The sequence below is a fragment of the Hemiscyllium ocellatum genome, chromosome 12 (genome assembly GCF_020745735.1).
Source record: "Hemiscyllium ocellatum isolate sHemOce1 chromosome 12, sHemOce1.pat.X.cur, whole genome shotgun sequence".
NCBI classification, from domain to species: Eukaryota; Metazoa; Chordata; class Chondrichthyes; order Orectolobiformes; family Hemiscylliidae; genus Hemiscyllium; species Hemiscyllium ocellatum.
The window spans coordinates 51,557,007-51,570,737 of NC_083412.1; the positions used below are offsets into that span (position 1 = coordinate 51,557,007).

The window sequence follows — 13,731 nt, forward strand, 5'->3', positions numbered from 1 at the left end:
TCTACACCAGCTCCAAAGGGATCATGTGGCACAGTAATAGTGTCCTTACCTCTAAACCAACCAACCTGGGTTCCAGTCTTACCCACTCCAGAGACACGCCTGAACAGGTTGATTAATAGTACCTACTCTTACTATACGCTTGCATCTTAAGGAGTCCACCCTGAGGTATTATCAATTTCCATCAGGATTAGTACTGTTTGTAAAATTATTATTTGAATGGTGAACATGTTTGTATCAGATTTCTTTCTCTATTATTCTCTTCAAATGTTTCAACTTTTGCTTGATTATGATAATACATCTTCTGCCTTGTTATCACTACCTATTTGCTTTGTACGAGGTGTCTTAGTAAATTCATTCTAGCCACTTGTATATTTTTAGAACACACCATTGCCCCTCAAGTCAGTGATGGACACTAATGCAGATATGAAATGTTATTTTCATGCTGTTAGGCCACTCACTTTGCCATGCACCATGAAGCTCAAACAGATGTCATCACAGGACTGAAACAAAAGACTTTATACGGGAGACCCAACTGGGAGAATGAGTTCAAAAGCATTGCAACCAATCATCCAAGGTAGGCTGAGTAAACAGAGCACCTGAAATGTTGGCTTATTTTGTTTTTGTTTTGGTTTTCCAGCACAAATCTACATTGTAAATGCTAAAAGTAAAATGGATTTATGAAAATTATACTAATAACACATTTATATCTTTCATTGTTGCTTTGGTTTCCAGCCTTTATTAGTCTGTGGTGTTCCATTATCATAAACTGAACTTAAAATATTTCAAGACTCCTTCTCACAGTGAGACAGCAATTTCTGAATGACTTGCATACTGTGATGTAGTCTGCAAGTAGCAGAAAAGGAGAACAGGCATAATTTTCATTTCACTCCATAGCGAATACAAACTAAAACAAAAATTAAAAAATTACAAAATGCATTAGATAAAGCAAAATGGGTCTTAGACAAAACTTTCCCATTAATTAAATATTTGCTTGCAAATGAATTGACCATGCTAAATTGCCCATAGTGTTAGGTGGATTAGTCAGGGGTAAATATAGGGGAATGGGTCTGGGTGGGTTGCTATTTGGAGGGTCAGTGTGGACTTGTTGAGCCGAAGGGCCTGTTTCCAACAGGGAGTCTAATCTATTCTAATAAGAAATGACTGAAAGTCATCGGTATTGTCATATATTTAATGGTGTTATTTCAAATTCTGTTCATGAATAGTTGCACACTCAGAATATGCTATTATTCGAATAATCTTTTTTTTTGAAAATTGCCTGCAACTTGCTGAAGAAAGAGAAAATAATAATTCCACATTCTCCAGTCAGTCACACTTGGATTTTGCAAATAAGTCTGTATCAGGTGCTAGCCCCTTACTTTTCCTAAGGAACAGCCATTTGAATACAGAACTGGCTCAAAGGTAGAAGACAGAGGGTAGTGGTGGAGGGTTATTTATCAGACTGGAGGCCTGTGACCAGTGGAGTGCCACAAAGATCGGTGCTGGGTCCTCTACTTTTTGTCATTTACACAAATGATTTGGATGCGAGCAGAAGAGGTACTGTTAGTAAGTTTGCAGATGACACCAAAATTGGAGGTGTAGTGGACAGCGAAGAGGGTTACCTCAGATTACAACAGGATCTTGACCAGATGGGCCAATGGGCTGAGAAGTGGCAGATGGAGTTTAATTCAGATAAGTGCGAGGTGCTGCATTTTGGGAAAGTAAATCTTAGCAGGACTTATACACTGAATGGTAAGGTCTTAGAGAGTGTTGCTGAACAAAGTGACCTTGGAGTGCAGGTTCATAGCTCCTTGAAAGTGGAGTCGCAGGTAGATAGGATAGTGAGGAAGGCGTTTTAGGTGCTTTCCTTTATTGGTCAGAGTATTGAGTACAGGAGTTGGGAGGTCATGTTGCGGCTGTACAGGACATTGGTTAGGCCACTGTTGGAATAATGCAATTCTGGTCTCCTTCCTATTGGAAATATGTTGTGAAACTTGAAAAGGTTCAGAAAAGATTTACAAGGATTGTTGCCAGGGTTGGAGGATTTGAGCTAAAGGGAGAGGCTGAACAGGCTGGGACTGTTTTCCCTGGAGCGTTGGAGGCTGAGGGGTGACCTTATAGAGGTTTACAAAATTATGAGGGGCATGGATAGGGTAAATAGGCAAAGTCTCTTCCCTGGGGCAACTTTTTCATGCACCGGGTGGTGCGTGTATGGAATGAGCTGCCAAAGGAAGTTGTAAATGCAACATTTAAGAGGCATTTGGATGGGTATATGAATAGGAAGAGTTTGGAGGGATATGGGCCGGGTGTTGGCAGGTGGGACTAGATTGGGTTGGGATATCTGGTCGGCATGGACGGGTTGGACTGAAGGGTCTGTTTCCATGCTGTACATCTTTATGACTCTGAGTCCATTCACCATTGTTCAACAGATTCCTTGATGATTATAGGGCATGCTAACAATATGGTCTGTGGAGAACCTTTGGATACCAGACGCCCATGATAAAACAGCTATATTGGGCTCCCATGATACTGTGGTTGTTTCCCTTCCTCTGGATCAGGAAGTCCAGGGTCAAGTCCTATCTGTATAGAGCTGCCTCCATTGCATGTACAAAGACAAATGAATAGTTTGCCTTAATGAATTTCTAGACCTAACTATGTGCTGAAAGAAGCTGATGCGGCCACAGAAAAGTTTCTATATAAATTAAAAACTAAATGATACAAGGTAAGGCCACCATAGTCCCAGTGGACTGCTCTCTGAATAGAGGGAGTTAACTGGTGATGGTTTTCTCCAAGGCTCACCGTGCCTCAGGTGAAGGAAGAGGTTGAGAAGGAAAGTCCTTCATGGTAGCCTTAGTCAGGAGCAGGAATTGAACCCACACTATTGGTGTTACTCTGCATTGCAAAACAGCTAGCTAGCCAAGTGAGACAACCAACCTCCCATAAATTAGAAGATACAATACTCCCAACTGAACTTTAATTTTACAAATTTTATTAGCTAGTGTCAGCAAAACAATTTTTTAATGCAGACTCTTCATGTGTAAACAAGTGACTGTTCAATGAAAATGAACAGCTGTAAATCTTGTTACAAACTGTAACCAAAATAATCAAATTTACCAAACTGCTAAATGATGAAATCACCAGCAAGATTTGACTGCTTGTAATTGTTGCATTGACACAACACAAACGAACATGAATTAACAGGCAAATTATATGTCAAGTAAAAAGATAAATTGCACATTAAGCAACTGGTATGGAAAAGATATTTGTTACACAACAACAGGCCCTCCCCCCTTCAGGCAACATGGCATTACATATACAGCACAGTTTTACAACCTGTTCTTTATTCATGCAAGGTAGATCAGGGGTCCTATCCAGCAACAGCTTTCATCCTCAGACCCCAAGGGTATGATTACGAACAGTAGGATGCATTTCGATGAAACCTCGCTCCTTTAAGCTTGGCAGTTCTGATGATATAGCTTTCAAACATTACTTTTCAACTAATCAACTAATGTTACCCAGTTCACAGCCCAGTCTTCTGATATAACCCCTCAGCTCTATTATATGCCTGAACTATTTGCACCACATTTTGGGATCCAGCCCCTTTCAGCTGGTCGTATTCATTCCCAGAATTCTATTTTTCCTCTCACTGCCAAACTGAAAAACACATTTTTTGTTGGGTGACCTCATTGGCTTTTCCTCAGATGAATTATGTATTCTTCTTTCTGTTTCTGTCAACTCTATTTTTATGTCTGTATCTTTAAATTTCATCCTCCAACTCATCTATTTGTAGACCCGCATTCTCTCTTTTGTCTTTTTCTTTCCTATGATATCACTTCCAGGTTAGATGTCTCCAGATCACGGAGATCACTATACTTATCAAAGAAAATAATTAATCCTTTTACAAATGATACACACTCTTAACAGCCTTCTTTAGACATTCTTCAAAACAATTTCAGATTCACAGGTGATTGAAAGTAATTCTAAATTTTCCTTACTATATTGTTTCCGTTTTAATTATAGTCGCAATCTAAAACTAATTGATAGTAATGCACACAGAAATGTCCTCGATGCAAACAAATGTGATCAAAATAAAGAAGCTCTGCATTGCAAAGAATAAATTACTTTTAGCCACAGTCACTTTTAGAATAAATTATTTCCATTTACCCCATCAAGTGTTGCTGAACAAAGAGACTTTGGAGTGCAGGCTCATAGTTCCTTGAAAATGGAGTCACAGGTAGATAGGACAGTGAAGAAAACAGTTAGGATGCTTTCCTTTCTTGGTCAGCACATTGAGTGCAGGAGTTGAGAGGTCATGTTGTAGCTGTACAGGACATTAGTTAGGCCACTTTTGGAATATTGTGTGTAATTCTGGTCTCCCTCCTATCAGAAAGATGTTGTGAAACTTGAAAGGGTTCAGAAAAGATTTACAGGGATGTTGTCAGGGTTGGAGGGTTTGAGCTATAGGGAGAGGCTGAATTGCCTGGGGCTGTTTTCCCTGGAGCATCAGAGGCTGAGGGTTGATATTATAGAGGTTTGTAAAATCATGAGGGGCATGGATAAGGTAAATAGACAAAGTCTTTTCCCTGGGGTGAAGTAATCAAGAACTAGAGGGCATACATTTAAGATAAGAGGGGAAAGATTTAAAAGGGACCTAAGGGGCAATTTCTTCACACAGAGGGTAGTGCTTATAGGTACAATTACGACATGTAAAAGGCATCTGAACGGGGATATGAATAGGAAGGGATTCGAGGGATATGGGACGAGATTAATTTAGTATATCTGTTCAGCATGGACGAGGTGGACCAAAGAGTCTGTTACTGTGCAGTACATCTCTATGACTCTATGACTTCTAAGTCAGTTCCACTTCTCAGCTCAATCCCAAAGCTTAGCAGCTTTACTTCCTTCAGGTGACTACAATGTTTTTTTGAAAACATTGTTGTTTCCTTTTCCATCATCATCTTGGTAGTCAGTCCCAAATTATTTATATTTATTCTCTGTATCTTGCTCAAAAACCTTAAATCTATGTCTCTTAGTCTTTGTAACATCAGTAAATGGGAATAGTTTTCATTCAAATAAATGTAAAATACTCCAGATGCTGGGTATCTGAAGTAAGGCAGGAAGTGCTGGAGAAACTCAACTCTGACAGAAGCAGAGTTACTGTTTTGAATCTTTCTTGGAACAATTTTTCATTTTCTACCTTATCCAAACCCGGACCAAAATTGCATATTTCTATCAACACCCACCTCAATCTCCTTTGCTCCAAGGTGATAATGCCCCAGTTTAATATTGAAATTCCCATCACACAAACCTTTTTGACAGATCTCTTCCAAAAATTGTGGTGACCAGAACAATACACAATTCTCCATTTGGAGAATAACAAAAGTTTTATAAAGATTCAGAATAACCTCCCTGCTTTTGTTTTATGAAATCCAAGACCCTATATGTTTTGCTAACTATTCTCTCAATATACTCTGCCACATTCAAAACTCAATGCACATGCATGCCCACGTGTCTCTTTTCCTGCAGACTTTTGAGAACTCTTCTAACAATCTCCATTAAGACTGTAAACTGTTAAAAATAAATTTGAATTTCCCATTAATAGCTGAAAGGGTGATATGACAAGATATCCTGTATTAATACTTCTTCAGTAAGAAAAGGACAAAAGCACTGTTCAGAAAACCTTGAAACACAATTAAATTAATTCTTCTGATTTAGTTTTGTGTGTGTTGTTTAAGTGCAAATTTCTAACTCATGCACTATATTGAAATAATGAATACAGTTGTACAATAGATTCATCCAACTTGGATTCTTGCATTAATCCTGATGGACATAACTCCACATAGACCAGCATCATGTCACTAAGTCACCCATTATTTACACGTGGAGAGTCCTTGACATTGATCCAATTTCCTCAGAGCCAGTTGCCAGAATGAACAGGATGTCTGACACTCCTGTTCTTATGGGTCAACCAGGGCTTCCTCATTGGAGTTTAGAAGATTGAGAGGAGACTTAATAGAAACTTACAAGATGATACATGGCTTGGAAAGGGTGGACGCTAGGAAATTGTTTCCGTTAGACGAGGAGACGAGGACCCGTGGACACAGCCTTAGAATTAGAGGGGTCAATTCAAAACAGAAATGCGGAGACATTTCTTCAGCCAGAGAGTGGTGGGCCTGTGGAATTCATTGCCGCAGAGTGCAGTGGAGGCCGGGACGCTAAATGTCTTCAAGGCAGAGAATGATAGATTCTTGATGTCACAAGGAATTAAGGGCTACAGGAAGAATACTGGTAAGTGGAGTTGAAATGCCCATCAGCCATGATTGAATGGCGGAGTGGACTCGATGGGTCAAATGGCCTTACTTCCACTCCTATGTCTTATGGTCTTATGGACAAGATTAACAGCCTCAAACAGCTTCCAAACCTGCTAAGCTTTTTCCAGCAATTTCTGCTTTTGTTTCTGATTTCCAGCATCCAAAGTCAGTTTTATTGGCATAATGGCTTTCTTGATTAAGGTTAATATTACAAAAGGACCAGAAGGACCTAGATAACTCAAATAGTTTAGGGATACAGCTTGGTGGCTTCCATTATTCTGGCCTATACCTGATACTTACACTACATGTGGATGTTGTCAATATACTTGCTACATTGTCTGGTCAATAATCATATTGACAAAAATTCAAATTCTGATAATGCCATCAAGATATCACAAATTCTAATGAATAATATTGAGCAAATTCTAATGAGCATCATTGACTAAGCACTCTCTTTATAGACAGCTTATACTGTATGCCACAAAGCAACACATTTCCCTGTTCCTTTTAGCACAATTAAACACACTTTTCATAGATATACTTCACACTGTCCATTGAAGAAACAATTAATTCTCCAGGAAACAGTCCAAGATGATTCGTAACTCCTGAGCATATACTTCTGTTTTTTTTTCATTTCTCAGCCTGGGAATTTACACAATCGCTGAACTGTCTTACAGCACCCTCTAACTCCAAGAGCCTCAACTTTATTAGCTAGCTTCATCTAGGATTACTGTATTATTGCATTGTTGTGTATCAGCTGGTAGTGTGGCCGAGCGGTCTAAGGTGCTGGATCCAGGTTCCAGTGTCGAGAGGGGCGTGGGTTGAATCCCACCACTGCCATTTCTGCTGATCAACTCCACTGCTGCAGCTTGTTAAAATGCTGCTTCGATCTCTGCTGCAGTGATGATGTTCAAAACAAAAGTCACATTGGTTAGCTTCCAAGGGAATTGACTGTGGTGTGGGAATGTGCTGGATATTGCAAAGTTTTTTGTGGGTGGCACAGTGGTTAGCACTGCTGCCTCACAGCGCCAGAGATCCGGGTTCAATTCCCGCCTCAGGCGATTGACTGTGTGGAGTTTACACGTTCTCCCCGTGTCTGCGTGGGTTTCCTCCGGGTGCTCCAGTTTCCTCCCACAGTCCAAAGATGTGCGGGTCAGGTGAATTGGCCATGCTAAATTGCTCGTAGTGTTAGGTAAGGGGTAAATGTAGGGGTATGAGTGGGTTGCGCTTCGGTGGGTCGGTGTGGACTTGTTGGGCCGAAGGGCCTGTTTCCACACTGTAAGTAATCTAATCTAATCTAAACTATTGGCTCATAGTTAGAAAATTTTAATTCCAGCACCATACTAAACATCAAATGTAGTTGACAATTTTGATACAATATGAAGGACACAATAAAGTTTTGTAGGTACCATTCTCAGTTGAGTGACATCCTTTCTGTCTATATTAGATGTTAATGATTTGAACAGAAGTGAGACATTTCCCCTGGTGTTCTGTTCAACATTTTCCCTTATTCAATTGTAATCGTCATCCATCCTGTGTCTGTTTGTGGAACACTGCCAGCACAAAGTGGTTATCACATTTCCTACATTTCCGATGCAGGACAGGATCCACGAGTACTCTAAAAACACTTTGTTTTCTGTTGGTCAATTTGATAATACTTTTAAGAGAAACCTGAATTTTACCCTTCCAGCTAAAGAGTAAACACAAGTCAAAAATAGGTAAGACCATGTTTTTTTTAAAAGTAAGGACTTGTTATTGAAATAAATATCTTTCTTTTTTCAGCACTAATGTGGGAGTCTTCCTCTGTGGACCACAGGCTCTGGCTAAAACATTAAATAAAATGAGTATTGCTCATTCATCAGCTGATCCAAGAGGTGTGCATTTCATATTCAACAAGGAAAACTTCTGAGTTCTATTGATGTCACTTGTTTTCATTAATTCCACACTATTTGTAACTTTTCATGATAAAACACACTCAGATATCGTCATCATGCATCTACATTAGCTAGCATCATCATTAGTTTTTCATTATTTTCTTAAAATGTTATTCTTGACTGTTCCTGCTACAAGCTTGTGCATAAAAGCATAGTGCAAATATCCTCAATGTGAGAAAACAGATTAAAAATTAAATTCTTGGGTGTGAATTCAAATGAGTTGAAATTCATGCCCAGTAACTTTGACAGCACTGTACATGAGATATTTGCAGTAAACAATTGAATTTTTCATATGATTTCGAGAGGAGTTTACAATACATTCTGGTCATTTATGGGCATTCAGTAACTGCAAATAAGTTTGAAATTCATTCTGACATATTGGAAAATAAGAAGCTCAAGGACTAGCTTTATGCTAATGGAGCCAAAATGAGATCTGTTTTTTGTCACACCTGAGCTAATTAGAAATCAAAAAGCTTTAGGGCAATAGTTTAAATGTAAATGGCACAGCTTCAACGGACTAAGATGAGGGTGCATAAAGCTTCAACCTTTTGAACAAATTGCTTTATCTTTGCCTGAAAAATAGATACAAATAAACTGTTGATATTTGACATTGAGTGTACATTGTGTTTAATCCTTGGAGTCAGGCAAGTTTCCAATTTTAGTTAAAGCACCAACTTCATTGAATGTAACATAATATTTCTGTTTGTAATTTCAGTATAGGATTAAAGAAATACTTGAATAAAAAACTCAATGATTATTATGTCTGATGTTTGATTTTGATGGCCTAGATCAGAAGATGAGGGTGATTGTCTTTGGTTTTTCACGCAGATAAGTTCTGTCACTTTCTTCAAGTAAAAGGTGTCACTATACAAAACTATATTTTGGAGTAGAGGACTAGGATTCAGTGCTCTGTACGCTAAGGTTTAGGTTATGTGACTTCAGGAATGATGAATTCCTTACCCCCAACAGATGAATCATCAGCCAGGTACTTATGTGCGGTCCTGAAAGTTTCTTGTCCAATTAGGATCCAAGCCACTAAAGTCCCACCCTTGCCTAGGATTGACACTCAGTCAGAGGCTGGAACATTCAGAGTGCTGTAGAGCATTGCTGGATACCTGTAGCTATGAAGGGCTGCACCAGTGAGTATATTTTTTCAAGAAGGGGCATTCACAAGGTAGGCATGATGAAAGATCAGGGAAGTTGTAGGCAAGTGCAGTGGAGTGGCTTTCAGTGGCCATTCCACTGGTCTCTTATCTCCTCCTCATCATGGGTCAATTTATGGACCTCCTTCCAACATGGAAGGTCGGCAGCCCTAGGAGTTACTTTTCTCACCATCTGGAAAAGTAGATAATTGTGGCAGTGGCAGGTTAAGGTTGCAAGTAGTTGCAAGTTGGGAAGCTCAACCACGAACCATTCAATCCAGAACTGAATTGCTGATGTGGCAGGATGTAAATGAGTACTTATCCAGGGCAAAATCTGCCCTTTCTGCTCCCTTCAGCAAAGAAAAATCATTCCAATATTTTTGTCTATGTGTAAGATATTTAGAGCAACCTAATGTTTGGTTCAACACAGGCTCCCTGCCTATCCTCTTCTCCCATTGAGTGGTTGGTTTGAACTCCTTTTTACACTTTGTCTGAAAGTTTACTCTTGTCTTACTCCATGCAGCCCATTTGTGGCTCTTCCTGGACTTTTCTGTTGTCATCTCAGGGCATGGGTTTTCAGCAGACATTTAATAGAAACCCACTGATCCCCATAATTATCTGAAATATGCTTCTTTGCACCTGACATACTGTACAATGTCATTAACTGTTCCCAAATTCCCAGTCTACATTGTATTTGCTCTATCTATACTATCCCTCAAACCAAGACTTCCAAAATGTCTTCATTTATTCCTCAGCAAAAAACTCATCAAATTCCTACACTTCTATGCTAAATCCTCCACCTACCCAATTCTTTTCCCAATTTTTCCAATCAGTCCTCTGATTGTCATATGCCAAGATAACGTTTGCCATTTCAAACATTATGTTTCTATTTTACATACACATGAACATACAAATTGGTAGGAGTAGTTATTTGATCCTTCGTGTCTGCTGTGCCATCTGATAAAATCATGACTGATCTAATTATGCCCTCAACACTACATTCCTATCTGTCATCTACAATCTATGACATCTTTTTCAAACAAATATCTATCAAACTCAGCCTTACAAATATGTTATACCCCAGTCTTCATTGATATCCAGGGAAGAGAATTCCATTGACCAATGACCTGCTGAAACTCTTAGCACTTTACAGATCATTGTCTTAATTTTCCTCTGTATATTTTTCTTCTTCTTGTACTGTTTCATTTAAAATATCGCTTCATCTTTACAACTATCAGTTTCACTGAGGAGTGCATGTCAGCAACTTTAACCTGCTCATTCTACCACATGCCCCCTGAGCTACTGAATGTTGCTAACACTTCCTGTTTTCATTTGAAATAATGACCCAGACTTTGTAGCCTGCGGTATAGTGATTGTGCTCACCAGAGTGACCTCAAAGAAAGTTAGCCAGTAAGGTCCAGTAAGCTCGGTGACTTAGATACTAATTTTACCCAAGCTGATTCATTCTTGTATCTCTGGTGTCCGGTAAAAGTGTTGACTGTCAAACAGTCAATTATTATTAAGTAATTTGCAGGCAGTAGATCAGGAAGTAAAGTTGGGTTATCGTCTACTTTTTATTATTTCTCAGAAAGGAAAATAAAGATTACGACATACCCATGGGATTAATGTAAAGGCTGAACACCTCGTGTAGTTTTAGGACATTTACTTCAAAATAGCATCAATGTATTTGACCAGATTAAAAGAGGAACTGTACAAATGTGTTCAAGAAAATTTTCTTTATCAATCTGTAAATGTTCCCACTAGAAAAAGGAGCAAAACTTGACCTTGTTTTGGGTAATTAGCCAGGGCAACTGACTGAAGTGTTTTTGGGGAACATTTTAGATCCAATGATAATAATTCTATTAGTTTTAAAGTAGTTATGGGAAAGGATAAGCCTTCCATAAAAATTAAAGTTTTTAATTAGAGTAAGGCATGAGACAAGGCATAAGGTATGGTATGAGACAAGAGCTTTTAAAAGTTGATTGGAGTAGACTGTTCATAGGTAAAGGGATGTCTGATAAGTGGGAGGCTTTCAAAAGTGTTATAATGAGAACTAACAATCTTTATGTTCCTTTTGGAGTGAAAGGTAAGGCTGGTAGGAGTAAGGAACAATGGATGAATAAAATTTTTGAGGTTCCAGTCAAGAATAAAAAAGAATCATATATTAAATAGTAGTCAACTGGATTCAAATGCTTCTGTTGAAATGTATAAAGCATATAGGGCCATTCTTCAGAGGGAGATCAGGAAGACAAATAGGGAATATGAAATCGTCTTGGCAGATAAAGTTAAGAATAATCCAAAGAGATTCATGTTAAGTGCAAGAGAGCAAAAGAGAGAGAGAGAATAGGACCTCTTAATCATCAAAGCAGTCATCTTTTTGTTGAAACTCAGGAGAGGGAGAGATATTAAATAAATATTTCACTCCAATTTTATTGCAGAGAAAGATATGGAGACTAGAGAACTTAGGGAAATAAATATAGATGTTTTGAAAAGTGTTCACATGACAGTAGAGGAGGTATTGGAGGTCTTAGAAACTATAAAGATAGATACATTTCCAGACATGATCTAGTATCTCCCAGGACATTGTGAGAAATTATGGAATGAATTGCAGGGCCCTTGCAGTAATATTTATATTATCTCTAACTACAGGTGAGGTGGCTGATGACTGCAGAGTGATTAATATTCTTTTCTTTAAGAATGGAAGTAGGGAGAAGCCTGGGTCTGAGTCTGGATATGCATTTGGAGAGGCAAGGAATGATTAGGGAGAGTTAGTGTGGTTTTGTACAAGAGAAATTGTGTCTCACAAACTTGATTGAGTTTTTTGAGGAAGTAACCAAGACAACTGGTCAGAGCAGAACAACAGACATTGTTTATATGGACCTTAGTAAAGCCTTTGGCAAGGTTCTGCATGGGAGACTCATTATTAAAGTCAGATGAGATGGGATTCAGGAAGAGCTTGCAAATTGGATACAAAATTGGCTTAATAGCAGGTGACAGAGAGTGGTGGTGGTGGTGGTGGTGGTGGTGGTGGGGCGGGGGGGGGGGGGGCGGGGGAGGTGGTGGTGGTGGTGGGGGGTTATTTTTCAGATTGAAGGCCTGTGACTACCCATGGTCCACAATGATAGATGTTAGGTTTATGTTTGTTTGTTATTTATATAAATGATTTAGATGAGAATATAGGATGCATGGTTTGTAATTTTGTGCATGATGTCAAAATGGGTAATACAATGGACAGTGAAAAAGGTTATTGAAGATCATAAAGAAATCTTGAACAATTGGGTCAGTGGCCTAAGGAGTGGCAGATGGAATTTAAATTGAATGAACGTGAGGCATTGCATTTTGGCAAAACAATCAAGGGCAGACCTTTTACATTTAAAAGTAGGGTCTTGGGTAATGTTGTAGAACATAGAGATCTAGGAGTTCAGGTACATAATTCTGTGAAGTTTGCATCACATGTAGATAGGGCAATAAAGAAGACATTTAGCATGCTTGCCTTTCTTGCTCAGACCTTTGAATATCGGAGTTGGAACATTATGTTGAGGTTATACAGGGCATTGGTGAGGCATCTTCTGGAATACTATGTCTAGTTCTGGTCCCCCTGTTATCAGAAGGATATTATTAAGCTGGAGAGGGTTCAGAAAAGATTCACCAGGATGTTGCCAGGAATGGAAGGATTGAATTATAAGGAGAAGCTGAATAGGTTGGGACTTTTTCACCAGAATGTAGGAGGTTGAGGGGTGACTTTATAGAGGTGTATAAAATCAAGAGAGGTATAGATAAGGTGAATAACAGGTGTCTTTTCCAGAGGTTGGGGGATTTCAAGACTAGGGAGCATATTTTTAAGGTGAGAGGAGAAAGATTTAAAAGACATGAGGGCAAACCTAGAGTGGTTTGTGTGCAGAATGAACTTCCAGAGGAAGTGATGGATATGAGTACAGTTATAATGTTAAAAAGACATTTGAATAAATACATTAAGAAGTAATATTTGGCAGGATTTGGGCCAAGTGCAGACAGGTGGGATTAGTTTAGTCTGGGATTAGGTCTGGCATGGACTGTTAGGACCAAAGAGTCTGTTTCTATGCTGTGTGACCATAATAGCTATAATCTAAAATTAGAAGAAGAGGCTGGCATGAAGAAAAACCCTAACTTTCATTTCATTGAGAAAGATTGGGAGGGACAGGATCTTTAAAAATGCTGAATTTTGTAAATAATGTCGACGTAAGCAGACTGTTTTGGGTGTGGGACAAGAAAACGCACATTTGAAATGTACATGTCTCAAATCAAAATTCCCTGATTTGCGTTTAAATCCTGCTCAGCATTAGGTTTGGTGCATTCATTAATGTACTT

The 13,731-nt window shown here is 38.9% G+C and overlaps 1 protein-coding gene across 1 annotated transcript in view; it reads left to right on the forward strand.

Moving 5' to 3' along the window:
* The window catches only part of LOC132820754 (cytochrome b-245 heavy chain-like), a 43,810-nt gene extending 34,811 nt beyond the window's left edge, over window positions 1–8,999 (forward strand). The window contains exons 12-13 of the mRNA XM_060833040.1: window positions 450–574; window positions 8,091–8,999. Of these exons, the coding sequence (XP_060689023.1) occupies window positions 450–574; window positions 8,091–8,217 (252 nt within the window). The 3' untranslated portion in view covers window positions 8,218–8,999. The remainder of the gene's footprint in view (window positions 1–449; window positions 575–8,090) is intronic.
* The last annotated feature ends 4,732 nt before the right edge of the window (window positions 9,000–13,731 follow it).